The sequence below is a fragment of the Lathyrus oleraceus genome, chromosome 2 (assembly GCF_024323335.1).
Source record: "Lathyrus oleraceus cultivar Zhongwan6 chromosome 2, CAAS_Psat_ZW6_1.0, whole genome shotgun sequence".
Lineage (NCBI taxonomy): Eukaryota > Viridiplantae > Streptophyta > Magnoliopsida > Fabales > Fabaceae > Lathyrus > Lathyrus oleraceus.
This window is the reverse complement of record NC_066580.1, coordinates 478,453,008-478,473,936: the sequence shown is the minus strand read 5'-3', so window position 1 is coordinate 478,473,936 and position 20,929 is coordinate 478,453,008. Positions and strand designations below refer to the sequence as shown.

Sequence of the window (20,929 nt, the reverse complement as noted above, 5' to 3'; positions counted from 1 at the left end):
GCTGTCACAATCTCTTTTTTTCTTCTAATGATTGAGCTTGAAAAGAAAAAGAGCATAGAATTTTTTTTACAGTTCAAATACCTATTAACCATTAAAAATATTAAATTTCACATCAAAATTTATCATTTTTAATAACATATTAATATGCGCCAAACTTTGTTACTATCAAATATTTCAAATTAGTCATTTAAAAATTTTCACATCAAAAGCTTATATAATTTGTTTTTGTTTCAAATAAAAACTTTCATCAAAATTAATCCAACCTGCTTAAAAACCTAAATTCGCCGCCATCTTCCCCGAACAACTCCAACATTGAAGAAACCACAAAGTTCACTATCCAAGTAGCCGCTTTGGTGCAACTCGGTGTCGACCTTTCCGACTAACAGAGTAACCAATTCGTCAGAACCACCATTAGAGTTCAATAACGACTTTAAACACGTTTATCTCAAGTGAATTAATCAGTCTTTCTCTTGATTTTTTAGTGGCAACTATTTTACTTTAATGTGAATTTCATTGGAATGAATAGAACCTTAGTTTCTACTTAACTCTGATGCAAGGACCTTATTTGTTTTGTTTCTTATTTCTCTTACAAATTTACCTCATTCGCATCGTTTTAGGGTTTTGTTTATGATCTTTCCTTTAATTTTAATATGAAGTTGATTATTCAGTTTGCTGTTTTTTTACCAAAAATTATTCATGTAGATGAGAGGTAGAAAATTGATCTTTGCAAAGCTCTACGACTAAGGATCAAAGCCCTACTAAGGATCAAAGCCTTACAATGTTCTCCTTAATTTTTAATTTCACTTTTTCTTGATTGTTGCATGACATTAAACTTTCTTTGTTTGAGATGACCGAGCTTAAAGAGTATGTATCATTATATATGCAACTGAATTAAGAGGTGGAGGAGGATGTGTAGAAATTGGGATCAACAATTCTTTTGAAAACAACACCAATCAATTTGACTTGATTATTTAAATACTGTAACTGCATTTGATGGACTTCACATTCTTAATAACTAGAAGTAATTAAGAAAACACGTGAACTAATCATATCTCTTATGAAGTATGTTAATCAACTTTTGTTTCCTTTTGTTTATTCTTGCTTTGTTTTTTTTTTTGGGTGTGGTTCATTGTAGAAACTGTTTTTTTAATACAATAATATATTTTTATATATGTATTTGAAATGAAAAAATAAATTTGGAATTTTTTATATTATATATTTAAAAATAAAGAATTCATCTCTCAATTAAAAATAATTGTTGATTAAAATAAAATAGATATTGTCTTGATAGTGATCCGTGAAATGAAAAGTTAATCGTATATATATTTATTGAATGATATTCAATTTGATACAATACAAAATATTTTAAAATACACATGTCAATTTAGTATGTGTTATTTAATTATAAAATGAACAATGATTATATAAACTCAATTGTATTAAAGAATCATAAGATGGAGAAATAAAAAATTACATTTGAAAATAAAAAGTTTACATTTTTCTTTCTCCATCTTACATTTAAAATTACATTTGAATATCAAATTTACATCTAAAAAATAATATTTAAAAAATTAATTACGTATATTTTTATTGAGTGCTATCTAATTTGATACAATATAAAATATATTTAGATATATATGTCAATTTTAAATGAGTTACTTAAATATAAAATAAATAACAATTTTTAAATTATGAATATTTTTAATATATAATTAAATAGTTATATTTTTATTTTAGGTAAATTTTATATTTTAAAAATTCAATAACTTTATGCATTTTTATAATTAAATTAAAAAGAAGTTCAAATTATATATATATATATATATATATATATATATATATATATATATATATATATATATATATATATATATATATATATATATATATATATATATATTAAAAATAAAATAAGAAAAGGAAAATAATGAAAGATGAATGAGATGACATAAAGATATAGTTTTAATATTTTTAGCCTTTATTATTTATAAATATATTATTTTGCTAATATAATTTTTTAAAAGAAAAAAATATATTAGGGAGTTTGACTGTAATTTATTTTATTAGATATAAATTAATAGATGGGTTTCTTTTTTCTATTAATATTCAAAGAAAATATATATATATAAAAAAGCCAATTTGACTTCTAGATCATAAAAAAATTAAAATTAAAGGAGGGGCAAAATAAAGAATATAAGAATATTAAAAATGAAAATCAGTTTTTTCACTGAGGATTATACAAAATTGGTCTAAAGGTGAAAAAATCTATTAACCTTTAAAAATATTATATTTCACATCAAACCTTACCATTTTTTTATAATAGTTTAAATATTTAAAACTCAATCAATATTAATCCGCGCCAAACTATACTGCTATGAAATATTTCGAATTAATCATCTAAGTTGAACCTTATATAATTTTAATTTGTTTCAGTAGTATAAACGATGTAAGGAGATAACAATTACTCATTAAACACTAGCACCGTTTAGTTTATTTCCTTCTCACATCGCACCGCCCTCTGTATTTCCTTCACATTGCTCTCCGTATTTCCTTCGAGTCGCTCGCGTTACTCAGCAGCTCACAAGTATGATCTTTAGTTTCTTTCCTCCATGGTTAACTAATTGATATTTCTTAGATTCGACTTTATGAATTTTATTCGATATATGAATGGAAGGTGTTTTTATTTACACATTAAAATCCGTAAATCATGCACACCAAGTGTTTGTGATAACTCATCTGTAAATGAAAACATATATTTTTAAAGATTAATGGGAAACTGTGTTCCAGGTCTCCTTTAAATGGGAGTGTTTTTGGATGTGGGTTGGTGATAGAAACTGAAGTTATGTTTTTTTTTTTTTTTAAACTTTTTTCTTTATATTTCTATTGAATTAATATATTGAAGGTGGTGTAGGAGATTGCTGTGTTTGCATGCTGGATTCAAACTTGGAAAAGAGTGATACAAAAGAAAGTGAGGAACCCTAGCCTTCTTTCTCTTTTCTTCAATTTCCTCTTTCCCATTCAAAAATGCCAAGAGCTAGACCTAAGAAAAACGTTAAAGCAGCGCACTCGGTACCTGAACCCACACAAACTCACCTCATGGACCACGAAATCCAAGGTATTAAGTTTCAGATTCTTTTCCAATTTCTCTTGGTGAAGTTCAATATATTGCAAACTGAACTGAATGTGAATCGTTTGTGCAGAATTGGAGCGACAGATCGGTGAGATTAGGGCAGTTAAGGAGGTTAAAACCAAACACTTGCTGGAAGATTTGCAATTGCTTCGCTCATCTTTCAGCGAGGAACAACTCCAGAAACCCGTGTTTGAGATTTTTGAACGAATTCTTCCAAATTTGTCCATTGTGAATGATAAAGAGAGGAACATATGTGACGTGACATGGAAAGATAAAGCGCCTATGACTATGAGCATGAGCTATGATGATGTACATGCTTCGTTGCTTCAAAGGTTGTCCATGGCTTATCCTCACTGCCCCTCTTCAATTCCTCCTTCTGCTGGTGAATACTCCTCCTCTTAACTATGTTTTTTTATCTATACTTCTTTAAACTAGTCTCAGTTATAATTTGTTTCATCTTTAGTCTCAATTTTAAAAGTTAAGTGCTTTTCTTTTCCTTTATGAATTTGGGTTTATTTCAGCAAATCAATAAAAATAGACTATCACATTTCGGTTCGGTTTGGACGGTTCAGTACAGTTCATGTTTTTTTTTAACAGACCTAACCATAACAATTCCCATGCTATGTTCACCTATGCCCTCTGGCTCCCAAGAATCCATTGTTTTCTCGTCATTTTGCTTCAGTTCATCCATTCCTTGATGCTTTGCAATTTTGGCTTCTACAATTCCTTCCTTTCCCAACTTAACCATAGCTGTTTCTTCTTTTTCAGAATCTGTTCCAGCATTTTCTTAATTTCATTAACTGCATACTGCAGTTTAATCATCTAATGCTTTTCCATTTTGGTCCTCTATTCCCTCGTGAAATGCTCCAATGCAGCCATCCAGCCACCCATTTTTCCATGGCAAGGAGTGCGGCAGTGTTGGACCTATTATTACGATCCTTTCTTTGAGCAATAAAGGATTCCTAGAATAGTGGTGTAAAAACAGATTCAAATGTATTAAGATGGAGAACAAATCAAGGATTTCTTATTGGTGTAGAGAGATCGAAAGAAAAGGTACAAAAGGTATACAATGAAGATGTTAACCTTGCTCAAAAGGCTACCCCAAAGGAGCACTTTCTTTTCACACTAGATAATTCTCTAGTCATACAATTTAATTATTCAAAACTATCTTTATTCTATATCCTAATAGTGTGTTTTGAGTTCGGTTCACCTGCCTCAAAATCTAAACAAGTTAATCTATGTCCAACAACTCTCATTCACTTACTCCAATTGCATTGTTTTTTTACTAGTAAAACTTGGAACAGTGCTTTTACTTATAAATATGTGTGCATATATGTTTTTAGTTCTTAAAAAGTTGTTATCTAATTCTGGTGAGTATGTGTCTGTAATTGCATTAGTGAATACAAATAGGTGCCGATTTCAAAAAATAGGAGTAAAAATATATCTAAGTTTCTATATCTATGTATTTTCTATATCTGACAACAGTTACTTCTATCTTGACAGGGAGAACAAGTTTTGCTGGTGCCAGTAATCCGTATTTGAAGGATTTTGTATGTTCTTTTCTTGTTGCTGCTACACTCACACACCTTTGGATCATAAAAGCATATTTATGCACCACATGGCTGAAATATGACATAAATGAGCTCAATCTTTCATTAGTTAGCACTTAGCATTAATCATTGCAGAGTATTAAACGAGGATTCAATCATTACTCTTACTCATCCATTCTTTTACCTGACATGTTCCGAGTTATCCACGAATTTAAGAGCCAAACTTTTTGCTTCTTTTAGTGATTCAACATGTATTGTATAGGTTTTGGAGGAACTATCCGAAGCTCAAACTTTAGGAATGCAAGAAGGTCTTGAGACTCCCGGTGTAAGTATCTCTCCTTCATGCATTCTTATTTAAATGAACTTTGGTATTTGTTATTGAGGTTAAAAAGATGTCTCAGTTTGTCTTGATCTGAAAAGTTAACAACTGAATATGGTGATGGCTCTATATGTGTTTTCCAGGTGAGTAGTCAGAGGATGTCTGTTGGGATGACGCCCAAAACACTCAGGCTTCCCAAGCCTGGTGAGATGCTTCTCTCTGTCCATGGATCACCCCTAGGTGCTTACAAGGACAATAACATGGAAGCCATACAAGGTATGCTTATGAAAACTGCTTGGGATGAACTATTAAAATTATTTCATTTATCATGTTAATGAACAAGGGATACTTCTTGACTACCACAATGCTTTACTTTTGACTTGCTTTTCTGTTCTTCCACACTAGTTGAAACTACAAGTTTATCTAGTTCTAATATTGTTATCTATTCTGACATATGCAGAGTCGGAAGAGAGTTAAATTCTGCTTAAATATCTTGCAGTTCAGGATGAAGCTTTTCATGTTTCTGTGTTTCTAATGTTGTTTACTTGTCCTTGCAATAGAAAAAGTAATGGACACCTCACTCCCTCTGGTTCACACAGCATAGAAAATTTCTGAAGTTGTTTACTTATCCCTGCATTAGAAAAAATAAAAATTTGACATTGTTTATTTGTGGTAGAAAAAATAGTGAAAAAAAATCATATAATTTGCATCATAAATAATTAATGAATTTGTCTTTTAGTTTTAAAAAATAGAGTAAAATAAATCAAATAATATTACTTAGTTTTGCATGATTTAATTGATATCAAAATAGTTTTTAATTTTAATTTTTAAAATGCAAATTTAAATAAAGAGAAAAACGAAGAAATTTGATTTAAAAATAAAATATTAAAAGAAAGTAGTTGGGTATATAATGTAGTAGGTAAATGTAATATAATTATTCCTAGAGATATATAACTAAAAAATTCCCAATTAATTATCTTGATTTTGTGAAAAAATGTTCTCTCCTCACAATATGTCATTGATTTATTCAAAAATTTCAAAATCGTCAAATAGAACATATAACTCAATAGAATAATATTCTTTATTGTCTATCTTAGCTAAAATAGAGGTTTTAACTTGTCATTTCACATTTATATTTGGTTCTCCCAGAAGTTCATAATTTCATAATTGTCTCAACAAAAAATTGAGATATATTTGCGTACGGAATTTTTTTGTAGAACCTAAATTTTCGGTAGTATATTTTAGAGAGTTTACAATTTTATTGGAAATCTTAAAAGTACTATGTTATATTGAAAATTTTAACCTAAAGTGAAATTTGATATAATTTAATGTCTAGTGATTTATGTCTCCCACTTTATATAACTAGAATATAAAGAAGAGTCATCAAATTTATGGTGGATTCTATGTTTAATGTATGGTGTCCAAATGACATCATTTATAGTCGGTGCATCTAGACTTCTCTTGTACTCCGCAACACCACCAAGATGTGACTGCCTTCCATCTCCTCGCCCGTCGGGTCCTTACTGGGGAATGTTGCACATTCCTATCACAGATGGTGGAGAAATGACCATATATCCAACACTAATATCAGAGCATAGACACAATAAATAATAATTAAGAAATGTTATTCGCAACAATTAAATAAGAATTCAACAACAAATAATAATTTCAAGTATATCTGTAATAGACTCAAATAACTAGCAAGTTGTCTGGTCTTAAAGGTTGTTGTCACTCCAAGTGTTGTATATAGGACGGTCAACGCACCCCTCCCCCCCCAAGCCCAACTGGTACCGTCAAGGCTACCGAACAACCATATGTATCAGGCATCGATATAAACATCTGACTTGTCCGCAAAGAGAGTACATGCTATTAGATGTAGCTTGTACATCCTAGCGGCAACCTCATACCTCTGTGCCGCAACAAACTCCTCGTACCTACCCCGAAGCCAATACATACGAAGGTGAACTCCCATGTTAAAGTCAAACTCCTTCAGCACGGCTTCCTTAGAAACTCCAAAATCTCGTACAATAGTCAAACATGCAAGTGTCGGTCTAATAACATGAGTCGTGAAAATATATTTTGGTAATGGGAAGATGGAACAATGAGGAGACATCATCCAGAGTGATAGTCATCTTCCTAAACAGAAGATGAAATGAGGATGTCTCCTTGTGCCATCACTCAACAAAACTAGTAAAAAGTGGAGCGTCGAGTATGGTAAGGGAGCAGTTGGCGAATGCGAGGAGATCAAAATCATGTACAATACGTCTTACCTTCTCAGGCATCAGAGTCTTCGAGAAGTTCTTCATCTTCGACTTGTGTGATGTCACCTTCAGTGGGAGACGGTCATGTAACAATTTTTTTTTAAAACAATTAGCAGTTAGCTTTGAACACATCATGGAACAATAATAAATAAATTAAAGTTAGACATAAAATATATATACCCCTCTCTGCCATAGTCGGTAAGCCACATTGTCAGCATACTTGGTTGTTATACGAGGGTTACGATCTAGAAATGGGGGATTTAATAGATCGCAAAATAAAAAAATTCTTATTAAAAATTTTGTTTTGAAAAATATTTTTCTATGGCAAGTGGAAGCGAATCCAAATCGATATTGTTTATCCGAACTGTTATTGGTAGAATCTGATATGCGTATAAACCGTAGTAAAACGAATGCTAAAGATGAGAAAAGCAAACCAACAAGTTCTATATAATATGTTTGAATATAAACCACATTAAGATAAATGATTTCTAATGAAAAGTAAAAATAAACTTGACTTAGTGTGCAGTCAAAGTATCAAATACTTGGTATGCAATACACCAAGCTTAATTCTCTTTGTGTTGAAGATGTAACAAATCAATTACAATTGTTTAGATTGCAATGGTTACACAAAACAATTTTAGACACTTTAATACAACCAGAATTTTCAGCAATTCAAATTACACATTAAGTGTTATCAAAATGTAAAAAGATTGAAAGAGAGAGAGAACACCAAAATTTGTTTAGACAATTCCCCAATTGTCCTCATTTTGGATATGTCTGCCCTCAACTCGAAATTAAATTGAGATATTATAATTAACCTTTGCAATATTAGCTTACAAGAGAAGTAGTAGCAATTCAAATCCCAAACCTTATGTTTGATGTTAATCCTAGCTTATTCTCTTACCTTGATCTTAGCAAGATCAAGTTACACAAGACCTCCAATTTGATCCAACGGTTACCGTTACTCCTTTGACTGAACCTCCGTTCTTCAAAGCTTTCACTCGGTTGAATCTGAATTGCGAAATCTTGCCCCAAGTCTTTCAATTGATCCTCCGGTTAACGCTACTCCTTTGCAAGAATCACCGTTCTTCAAAACTTTCACTCGGCTGAATCCAAGTTGCAAAGACTTGTGCAAAAAAACCCAAATCAACCCTTGATCTTGGAGGAAAAACCCTAATGGTTTTATCAATGAAACCCCCAAAGAAAAAGTCAACCCAATTTGATTACACCAACCTAAATTGGACCTTATCAATCTTATCTTGATGACAAGCAACAAAAATGATTATGTGTAGTTGTTGAAAACATGCAAAGAAAGGTTGAAGATGATAAAAAATCTTTGTATCTTCCAGGTTTCAATTTTTTAGAAATGATGTGTGAGTGCATATTTATATGTATGTGTGTCTGTAGAAAAGAAATGAGTAAAACATATCTTTAGCCAAAATGAAAACTTTGAAAATTGAAACAAAATGTATTGACTCAAACCTAGAATAAGTCAATACATAAGCTGAAAGAGTCAATATAAGCCATGAAGGAGTCGATACATTGAGGCCAAAGAGGAATTATTTAAAAAATGCTTCAGAAGAGGTCGATTCCAAACACGGGGGAGTCGACTCATTAGCTGAATGTATCGACCCATCCCTTTAATTGTCGATATTTTGAAGGCAATTACGTTTGTTTGAAAAGACCTTACAAATGGAGTCGACTCCAACCATGAATGAGTCGACTCATTCACAAGATGTATCAAATCATTTTGCCTATGTATCGATACATTAGAGGCAGATTCAATTCTTTTGAAAATCAACTTAGTATGTATCGATACATACTAAAGATGTATCGACCCATTCACAACTTTTTCATGAAAAATCATATTTTTAGCATGTGATAGCATATGTAATCTAATTTTGCATGTCCTATAATGATGATGCACATATAGAAAAATACAGTAAGGTCCAATATACATAAAGTACTAAGGTACCTAGGTTGACATCATTCGAAATATACCTAAGAGTATATTGCACTTGCATACTCCCCATTTTTTATGATGGCAAAACATACTAGACACTTGATGTCTTTGGAAAACCTCCCCCTGAATATGTGCATCATAAATCCTTGAACTTGTACATACTTTCCCCCATTTGACAACACCAAAAAGAGACAAAGGCGGAAAACGTGAGAAGTATCATAAAAATTACAAAATAACATATAACTTACTCAAAGGCGTTACAAAGATTAAATGAATCAATTAAAACGAGCACTCACATAGAATTATGTATAATTAAAAACGAAGCTCAAAGAGACAAATTTAAACGATATTACCTCATAGGATTAGATCTAGAGGGGATGAATAGATCCTGAGTTAAAACTTTGACAAAAAATAGTTTTAAAAATTTATGACGCAAAAGCAAATTAAGATATCCTGGATCAAAATCGTCTAACCGAACCCGCTATCAAAAAACTTGGATATGCATAGTAGTGACATCGGTATGATAATGAATAGCCAATTGATCGAAAATAATTAAACACAGCCAGTTAAATGCAAAGCAATAAGGAAAGTCTACTTCCAATGATACTTCACATAAAAATTTAATTGAAGCAATTTGTCGAACACCTAGTGTGTAATCAATATTGTTTGGAATTTTATGTGGTATTATTGATATTAAAATCCAATCACAACCTAAGTAATTGTGATCAACTCAAAAACACCAATTTCAAAATGTAATAAAAAATTATTATCCAAATAATTTGATCACACGATCAATGAAATCGACAATTTGTAAGCCGAAAATAAAAGAGAGAGAGAGAGTACACAAATATTTGTTTAGGCAGTTCCCTAATCAACCTCATTATGGGTATGTCTGTCCTAAATTCAAATTAGAGTTAACATAGTGTAATTAACCTTACTTCGAAAAAGCGCATACAAGAGAAATGTTGCAATCCAATCACACAAACCCTGAGCTTGATGTTGATTCTAACACTTTCTCTTCCCTTGATAAAACCTTGATCAAGTAACCCAACAATGCCAATTTGATTCACCGTCTTCCACTACTTCTTTGCAAGAAACCTTTTGTTCTTCAAAGCTTTCACTCGATCGAATCCAAAACGCACAATTGTTGAAATCCAAGATTTACGAATGTGATTCACCGTCCCACACTACTCATTTGCAAGAACCTTACGTTCTTCAAAGACTTCACTAAATCGGATATGGATTGCGTAATCTTGTCCAAAACCTTTAAACCCTAAATGATCTTGAAGGAAAACCCCAGGTCGGTTTTCTTATTTGAAACCCTTAAAGATCTCAACCCAAGTTACAATTCTCCAATCCTAAATTGGGCGTTATCGACCCTAATTCTAGATGGCACCCAACCAAAAAATGATATGTGTAGTTTGTTTGTGTGTATACATAGAATGAAGGTTGGAGATGATGAGATGCTTTGAAATCCTGGTTTCGTATAGGTTTTCCTCTGTAGAGACTTTGCTAGAAAATTATGCATGTATGAAGTATTCATATGCATGCATGTGTTGGAGGCAAAAGGAATGCAAAAGATTGAAAAAAATTATGAATTTTTGGAAAATTTTGTTATATAGACCGTCATGTTCGACGCATAGGCCAATTTGTGAAGGCCATTCCCTATTAAGACATCTCAAAATTTTGTTAGTAGAAATATCATTGGAAACTGATTTACCAAGTGCATTTAAACGGTTTACAAGATGAGTGAATCTCTTTTGCATATCAGTAATGGTTTTACCATGCTTCATATGAAAAAGTTCAAACTCTTGATTCAAGGTATTGGTTCTAGCTTGTTTGACTTAATTTGTACCCTCATGGGCAACTTGTAATGCGTCCCACATAGATTTAGCGGTTTTGCAATGAGAAACACGGTAATATTCATCAACTCCTAAAGTGGAGATTATAATATTTCTTGCTTTCCAATCACTGGACCACCTTTTCTCATCTTCCCCATTCCATTGTGCTTCTGGTTTAGGTACAAGAACACCACCTGCACTGGTCATAGTAATTTCAAATGGACCATTTTGGATGGTTCTCCATACTTTTATATCAATATAATTGATATGGATACACATACAATCCTTCCAATAACCATACTTCTCGCCATTGAAAACATGTGCTTTATTATATGCCCTTTTGGTTCGGAAGCCATAATCTAATAAGTGATTTTGAAGCACAAGATAAACCGGTGCTCGTGATACCACGTGTTAGACGAGGGCTACGATCTAGAAGGGGGGTTAAATAGATCACCAAATAAAAATCTTCTTATTTAAAATTATGATTTGAAAAATTATTTTTTATGGCAAGTGGAAGTGAATGCGAATTGACTCTCGTCTATCCGAACCGTTATTGGTAGAATCGGATATGCATATAAACCGTAGTAAAAAGAATGCTAAAAATGAGAAAAGCAAACCAATAAGTTCTATATAATATGTTTGAATATAAACCACACTAAGATAAATGATTTCCAATGAAAAGTAAAAATAAACTTGACTAATGAATTTTATCGAACACTTAGTGTGCAATCAAAGTATCAACCACTTGGTATGAAATACACCAAGCTTAATTCTATTTATGTTGAATATGTAAAAAATCAATTGCAATTGTTTAGATTACAATGGTTTCACAAAACAGTTTTAACACGTCAACACAACCAGAATTTTCAACAATTCAAATTACACATTAATTGTTATCAAAATGTAAAGAGATTGAGAGAGAGAGAGCACCAAGATTTGTTTAAGGAGTTCCCAAATTGTCCTCACTATGGGTGTGTATGCCCTCAATTCAAAATTGAATTGAGATATTGTAATTAACCTCTGCAATAGCAGTTTACAAGAGAAGTAGTAGCAATTCAAAACCCAAAACCCTATGTTTTATGTTGATCCTAGATTATTCTCTTCCCTGGATCTTAGCTATATAAAGTCACACAAGACCTCCAATTTGATCCACCGGTTACCACTACTCCTTTAACCAAACCTTCGTTCTTCAAAGCTTTCACTCGGTTGAATCTAAATTGCAAAATCTTTCAATTAATCCTCCAATTACCTCTAATAATTTGCAAGAACCCCCTTATAAGCTTTCACTCGGATGAATCCAAATTGCAAAGACTTGTGCAAAAACCCCAAAATCAACCCTTGATCTCGGAGGAAAAAACTTAATGGTTTTATCAAGGAAACCCCCAAAGAAAAGCTGAACCCAATTTGATTACATCAACCTAATTTGGACCTTATCATTCTTATCTTGATGACAAACAACAAAAATGATTATGTGTAGTTGTTAAATGCATGCAAAGAAAGGGTGAAAATGATGAGAAATCTTTGTATATTTCAGGTTTCACTTTTCTAGAAATGATGCATGAATGCATATTTATATGTATGTGTGTGTGTGTAGAAAAAAAATGAGCAAAATATATTTTTAGCCAAAATGAAAATTTGGAATGTTGAAATTGAATGTATTGACTCCTAAATAGAATGAGTTAATACATAATCTAAAGGAGTCGATACAACCTATGAAAGAGTCGATACATTGAGGCCAGGGAGTAATTGTTTGAAAAATGCTTCAGAAGGAATCGACTCATTAGTTGAATGTATCACCCTATCCCTTCAATGTATAAATATTTTGAAGGTATCAACGTTTCTTTAAAAATACTTTACAAATGGAGTCAACTCCAACCATGAATGACTCGACCCATTCTCAAGATGTATCGACTCATTTTGCCTATGTATCGATACATTAAAGAATCAACTCAGTATGTATCAATACATACTAAAGATGTATCGACCCATTCACAACTTCTTCATGAAAAATCATATTTTTAGCATGTGATGGCCTATGTAATCTAATTTTACATGTTCTATAATGATGATGCACATATAGACAAAGATGCAAGGTCCAATATACACAAAGTATCAAGCTACCTAGTTTTGACATCACTCAAAACATATATAAAAGTATATTGTACTCACATTGGTAAACATCGATCGGTCAATGGGTCCTCCCGGGAATGCACCATCAGTGTGCACAGACAACTCCGTTGAAGATGTCGTAACCTTTGTGTCAGCAGTAATAGATGAGACTAGATCTATGGCAACCGCATCATCAACAACAACGACATATTGCTGGACCACATCATCTGCAACAGGAGCATCTAGATGGACCACCTCATCTGCAACAGGAGCATCTGGATGGACCACCTCATCTGCCACCTCATCAACAACCACCTCATCAGCAACCTCAACAACAACATGTACTGAAACAATCTATATCCCTAGGTCATGAACATCCTGAGCATGAATAACCTCAACATCATCTCTGAGCTGCTTAACTGATCTCACCGCTTGCTGTCAGGTGTTATGAGGTGCATGCAACTGCCCCTACTCAACCAACAGTTTCCGGTGTGAACCGGTTGGAATCACTCGTTCAACCCGTATCTGGGAAGACTTAACCTTATCAACCATAGCCCATGCTTCCGCTCTATCTGTCGCTATGCCTGCAATATTGTCGTCCCTTCCCTTGTATTTCACTATAAAAACCAGAAAAAAACAAATATATCCTAGAATTTTTGAAATTTCCCTGGAAATTCTGAAATTTTCGGATTTTTTAACCGACACACATATTTTTTAATACTCACTTTTTTATTATCAAAATATATTTTATTAATTTATTATTTATTGATTTTTAACTTTTAAAAATATAATAGATTATATTTTACATCAAACATTATCATTTTTCATAATCATCAAACCCATGTTTTTATTTGAAAAGTCAGTCTGCTATCTACTTTTGAGCATTGAGCAAAAAACTCACATTTACCCTTGCATTCTACCTCAATTTCGTTACTTTCATTCTTGTCAAATATAATTTCTATTCCATTTAAAATTGACCCCTATATTATAGCATCCTTGAAATTAGTTAAGGAATTAAATTTCATACCCAACTTAAACTCGTAGCCGTTACCTAACTATTCCTTCATAAACTTTTCATACTTTGACAATTTTTCATCTTCAGAGGCATTTGGGTCTCAGCTACTAAATTCTTCACTCACATATTGGTCTTCTTCCTTGTCCATTCTTTAAGAATCCTTAGTTATCCTTGCAGGTGCAACAACATGAAACTTCTTCTTCTCCGGGGTCAATTTCTTCTTGAGTGACTTAGTGACACAAATCTTAATCATATATGACTTCTCGTGGATTTCAACTATATTTGTACCATCTTTGGGCCAATAGATTCAATTACTTCAAAATCATCATCCATTGAAGTCGTTCTTTCATCCTCTATCATCAAACCTTACCCTTATTGCATCATCATCACTTTTCCATTATTTGTATCAGTCCCTACAATTAATTCAATACATTGGGATTCAACAATTTTTACTTTGATATCCTTCACATTATGCTCAATATATAAATGCACCTTAATATTGTTACCAACAACATAAGCCGCAACATTTACGATGTAACACCCTTCTAAAATACCCCAAATATTTAATTAAAATAATAAACATATATCAGAGTAATTATGCAGTTAAGGGTGTCACACAATCATTCACACCATGTTCCAAAATAACTGTCATGCTCTTTATTTAATCAATTAAACATTTGCATAAATCGCAGCGGATATAAATCAAATTAATCAAAACATGTAACATACTACATGTAAACTGGTTCAACAATCATCAACAACACAATTAAAATGTTCCCTCCCGATGTTACATCTATCAGAGCATGACCCACTAGGGAGACTACACTAGACTCCAAGCATTCGCTTCTACTCAACTCATTTCTCGTTACCTGAAAAATAGTTGTAAGGGTGAGTTCCTCAATCAATATAATAAGCATTATAGAATATAATGTCATGTTAAGTAATTTAACACATTAATCACCCTAATCGCAACATACAATTAGTAACAGTACATCCGCTCAACATCAACATAAAGCACAAGTATAATCTCAAATCATACTCCACAACATTCTCAAACACACGTATAATATTGGAATACATCCATTCATATTATACGCCATACATACATTATGCAATGAGACTCCACACATGCGGTACCGACTATTCTTGAACATATAGTTCAAGCTCACCGATCCCTCCAGATACGGCTACTAAGCTCACTAGTCCCACTCATTTGAGATCTAATGACTCACTCACTAATTCCTCACCATGGGAATTAGCTACAGCCCCGAAGGCTAGACTATGCACACTAATCATCTAGCATGCAAATATCAACAACAAATCCACAATGATTCACTCACTAATTCCTCACCATGGGAATTAGCTACAGCCCCAAAGGCTATGCTATGCACGCTAATCATCTAGCAATGCAGCATCAACAACAATTCACAACGGACATATGCTCACACTCTAAGCCATACAACAGTCCATTCACACATACATGTATAATACATACATTCACATCATTATGCATACCATCATACATCATCAACACATGTATCAACACATCATTATCATGTAAATCAATTAAACACAATATTAGCACGCTCTACTAATACCTATACTGCTCAAACAGCGGGAAATAATCCCTATTACATCATACGCCAACATAGGCCAACTCTCAATTATGTACACAACATTAAAAAGCCAATTTTTCCACTCTGCAACAGTGTTAACCGGTTAACGCCCTGGGTTAACCGGTTAACGCAGGCAAAAACACATTTTCTGGCAAAACGCAACAGTGTTAACCGGTTAACGCCCTGGGTTAACCGGTTAACGCAGGCAAAACAGCACCTTTTCACAATTCAAAACAGTGTTAACCGGTTAACACCCTGGGTTAACCGGTTAACGCAGACAAAACAGCAGTTCCTGCGCTAACACAAGGCAGAATGCAGAATTCTCCGCATTTTCCGCCGTTGGAGGACTTCCGGACCTCCGATTCCGATCCCGTAAAAAGCTATACGTTCGGAATTTCATTACTAACCCAAACACAGATTCAATTACAGTCTAAATACAATTTATCCAACATAATTCTTCAGCATCAACAATCCCAATTAGGGTCAAATTAACGGCTTATCACTACCCATCACATATTATCCCATAATACCCATTAATCGACGATAAACCCCCCTTACCTGATTAATCCGGCAAATCTTTGAGCTCCAAGCTTTTCTCTCTTCAACCTTCAGCCCTTGCTCTGTCTCTGTGCCCTTTTCCTCTTTCACGATCGTTCTCTGTTTTCACGTGAAACTTTCTTTTTACCAAATGGGATTCTTTCTCTTATTTCCAACATATATATATTTTCCGAATAATAATAATAATAATCCAAAAATAATAATAATAAAATTTCCAATTATTTAATTAAATTAATAAATAAATTATTAACTCAATTTAAATAATTATTTTATTATTATCGGGGTGTTACAACTCTCCCCCACTAAAAGAGTTTTCGTCCTCGAAAACATACCTCAAGCGAACAACTCCGGGTAATACTCCTTCATCTTACTCTCCAGTTCCCAAGTCACATTGCCACCTGCTGGTCCTCCCCAAGCTACCTTCACCAAGGCAATCTCTTTACCCCGCAACTGCTTCAACTCTCGATCCTCGATCCTCATAGGTGATGTTTCAACAGTCAGGTTATCTCTCACCTGTACATCATCTACTTGGACTACATGCGACGGATCATGAATGTACCTCCTCAACTGAGACACATGAAAAACCTCATGCAAATTCGCAAGTGACGGCGGTAAAGTGATACGATAGGCTACCTCCCCTATCCTCTCCAAAATCTGATAAGGACCAATAAATCGAGGTGTCAACTTCTTCGACTTCAAAGCTCAACCAACACCAGTTATCGGAGTAACACGAAGAAACACATGATCTCCCTCTTGGAACTCAAGTGACTTCCTCCTCTTATCATGATAACTCTTCTGACGACTCTGAGCAATTCTCATCTTCTCCTGAATCATCTTAATCTTTTCTGTAGTTTGTTGAACAATCTCCGGTCCAACCACAGCACTCTCACCGGACTCATACCAACACAAAGGTGTCCGACATCTCCTACCATACAAAGCTTCAAACGGTGCCATACCAATGCTCGAATGAAAACTATTGTTGTAGGTAAACTCAATCAAAGGCAAATAACAATCCCAAGCGCCTCCTTTTTCCAAAACACAAGCCCTCAAAAGGTCCTCCAGTGACTGAATCGTCCTCTCAGTCTGACCATCAGTCTGCGGATGATATGCAGAACTCAACCTCAGCTTAGTTCCCAAAGCCCTCTGCAAACCTTCCCAGAACTTCGATGTAAATCTAGGATCTCTGTCCGAAACAATACTAGACGGAATACCATGCAAACTTACAATCTTCTCAATATACAACTCGGCTAATCTCTCTAACGGATAATCCATTCTGATCGGAATGAAATGAGCCGACTTTGTCAATCTGTCAACAATCACCCAAATAGCTTCAAAATTCTTATTTGTCCTCGGCAAACCAGAAACAAAATCCATACTGATACTATCCCACTTCCACTCCGGAATAGCCAACGGTTGCATTAGCCCAGACGGCTTCTGATGCTCAATCTTCGACTTCTGACAAGTCAAACAGGAATAAACAAAACTCGCAATTTCTCTTTTCATTCCCGGCCACCAAAATAACTTCTTCAAATCATGATACATCTTTGTAGCTCCAGGATGAATACTCAAGCCACTACGATGTCCTTCCTCAAGGATACTCTTCTTAAGTTCGGTAACATCCGGAATACACACCCGATTACCAAATTTCAAAACACCATTCTCACCAACTCTGAATTCACCACCTTGACCTTGATTCACTAAAGTCAACTTATCAACCAAAAGCATATCGGATTTCTGACCCTCTCTAATCTCATCCAAAATACCACTCGTCAATTTCAACATTCCCAATTTAACACTATTGTGAGTACTCTCACACACCAAACTCAAATCTCTAAACTGCTCAATTAAATCCAATTCTTTAACCATTAACATAGACATATGCAATGATTTCCGACTCAATGCATCAGCTACTACGTTTGCTTTACCCGGATGGTAATTCAACCCAAAGTCATAATCCTTCAGAAACTCTAACCATCTTCTCTGTCTCATATTCAGTTCTTTCTGATCAAACAAATACTTTAAACTTTTATGGTCACTGAAAACCTCAAATCTTGACCCGTACAAATAATGTCTCCATAACTTCAGAACAAATACCACAGCTGCCAACTCTAAATCGTGCGTCGGATAGTTCCTCTCATGAACCCTCAGCTGTCTCGAAGCATAAGCTATAACCTGCTTATTCTGCATCAACACACCACCCAAACCCAACAATGAAGCATCACAGTAAACCTCAAATGGTTCCGACGGACTCGGTAATATCAGAATAGGAGCACTAGTTAACCTTCTCTTTAACTCTTGGAAACCTTCTTCACATTTGGAGTCCCAAACAAACGCTTGTCCCTTTCTAGTCAACATCGTCAACGGTAACGCCAACTTAGAAAATCCCTCAATGAACTTCCTATAATACCCTGCAAGTCCAAGAAAACTCCTTATCTCAGAAACTGACTTCGGAGCTTCCCACTTAGATACCGCTTCTATCTTAGAAGGATCAACAGCAACACCACCTCTTGAAATCACATGACCAAGAAAACTAACCTCTTCTAACCAAAATTCACATTTAGAGAGTTTAGCAAATAACTTCTTTTCTCGTAGAACTTCTAAAACCACTCTCAAATGCTCAGCATGCTCTTCTTCAGATTTCGAATACACCAAAATGTCATCAATAAACACCACAACAAACTGGTCTAGGTACGGATGGAAAATCCTATTCATATACTCCATGAATACTCCAGGCGCATTAGTCACACCAAAAGGCATCACAGAATACTCATAATGTCCATACCTTGTTCTGAAAGCAGTCTTCTGAATATCCTCAGTTTTCACACGTATCTGATGATATCCCGATCTCAAATCTATCTTGCTGAACACACTCGCACCAACCAACTGATCCATCAAATCATCAATCCTCGGCAAAGGATACCGATTCTTGATCGTCACTTTATTCAGTTGCCTGTAGTCCACACACAACCTCATAGTACCTTCTTTCTTCTTAACCAATAACACTGGCGCACCCCACGGTGACACACTCGGACGAATAAACTTCTTATCCAACAAATCTTCCAACTGACTCTTCAATTCAGTTAACTCAACAACAGACATACGATACGGAGCCATCGATATCGGTCTAGTACCAGGTACCAAATCAATCGAGAACTCAACTTCACGCTCTGGCGGCAATTCATTCACTTCTTCCGGAAACACATCAGGAAAATCACACACCACTGATAGATTGCCAATCACCAGTTTATCTTTAGCCTCCAAAGTCGCTAACAGCATAAATAACTCTGCCCCATCTGCTACTTCCCCATCCACCTGTCTGGCTGATAGAAGTAAACCCTTTCCTTCTTCCATCTCAGGAAATATCACAGTCTTATCAAAACAATTAATAGAAACTCGGTTGAACACCAACCAGTTCATACCCAAGATAACATCGATCTGCACTAACGGAAGACACACAAGGTCTATCCCAAAGTCTCTACCAAAAATACTCAAAGGACAACTCAAACAAACCGAAGTAGTAGTCACTGAACCCTTCGCAGGAGTATCAATCACCATACTTCCAAGCATCTCAGATATCTCTAACTTAAGTTTCACAGCACAATCCAAAGATATAAAGGAATGAGTAGCACCGGTGTCAATAATAGCTACAAGAGGAAAGCCATTAATATAACACGTACCTCGGATCAAACGATCATCTGCAGAAGTCTCCGAACCCGATAAAGCAAAGACCTTGCCTCCTGACTGGTTCTCCTTCTTCGGCTTAGGACACTGCGGGCTGATATGACCCAACTCTCCACAGTTGAAACAAGTCACAGTCTTCAACCGACACTCTGCAGCCAAGTGACCACCTTTTCCACACTTGAAACACTTCATCTCAGCACTGGTACACTCATGGATACGATGCCCAGCCCGACCACATCTATAACACTTAGCAGGAGCACTAGAGTCTCCCCCACTAGGCCTCTTCATCCCACTCTGCTTCTGGAAACCTTTGCCAGCTGCATACGGTTTCCCACGATCATTCTGATTCTTGCCTTTCCTATCAACTCTCTGTTGATAACTCTCTGCTCTGGCTTTGGAATCCTGTTCAAAAATCCTGCAACAGTCAACCAAGTCAGAAAACACTCTGATCCGCTGATATCCAATAGCCTGTTTGATCTCGGGACGCAACCCGTTCTCAAACTTCACACATTTCGAAAATTCTCCAGCAGCCTCATTATAGGGAGTATAATACTTTGACAGTTCTGTGAACTTAGCAGCATACTCCGTAACAGACTTGTTACCCTGCTTCAATTCCAAGAACTCTATCTCTTTCTTTCCTCTGACATCCTCTGGGAAATATTTCCTCAGAAATCTCTCTCTGAACACAGCCCAAGTGATCTCAGCATTCCCAGCATTTTCCAACTCAGTGCGGGTAGCAACCCACCAATCATCAGCTTCCTCTGACAACATATGCGTACCGAACCTGACCTTCTGGTTATCGGCACACTCAGTCACTCGGAAGATTCTCTCGATCTCCTTCAACCACTTCTGAGCGCCATCTGGATCGTATGCTCCCTTGAACATT

At 34.8% G+C, this 20,929-nt stretch overlaps 1 protein-coding gene across 2 annotated transcripts; it reads left to right on the top strand.

Annotated features, from left to right (window-relative positions):
• Positions 1 to 2,350: 2,350 nt before the first annotated feature.
• Positions 2,351 to 5,665, top strand: LOC127120598 (uncharacterized). Of its 2 annotated transcripts, none has more exons than XM_051051079.1 (7): positions 2,351 to 2,584; positions 2,903 to 3,115; positions 3,201 to 3,512; positions 4,634 to 4,680; positions 4,943 to 5,005; positions 5,143 to 5,275; positions 5,460 to 5,665. In XM_051051079.1, the coding sequence occupies exons 2-7, from the start codon at positions 3,025 to 3,027 to the stop codon at positions 5,474 to 5,476; spliced, it is 663 nt and encodes a 220-aa protein (XP_050907036.1). In that variant the 5' UTR covers positions 2,351 to 2,584; positions 2,903 to 3,024; the 3' UTR covers positions 5,477 to 5,665. The 2 variants fall into 2 exon arrangements, with proteins under 2 accessions (XP_050907036.1, XP_050907035.1); XM_051051078.1 differs by having other exon boundaries at positions 2,352 to 2,584; positions 2,912 to 3,115.
• The last annotated feature ends 15,264 nt before the right edge of the window (positions 5,666 to 20,929 follow it).

Coding starts and splice junctions, on each gene's coding strand:
- LOC127120598 (XM_051051079.1), top strand. CDS start 3,025: ATGCCAAGAGCTAGACCTAAGAAAAACGTTAAAGCAGCGCACTCGGTA. Junction 4,681..4,942: donor ATCCGTATTTGAAGGATTTT/GTATGTTCTTTT, acceptor TGTATTGTATAG/GTTTTGGAGGAACTATCCGA. Junction 5,006..5,142: donor AAGGTCTTGAGACTCCCGGT/GTAAGTATCTCT, acceptor TGTGTTTTCCAG/GTGAGTAGTCAGAGGATGTC.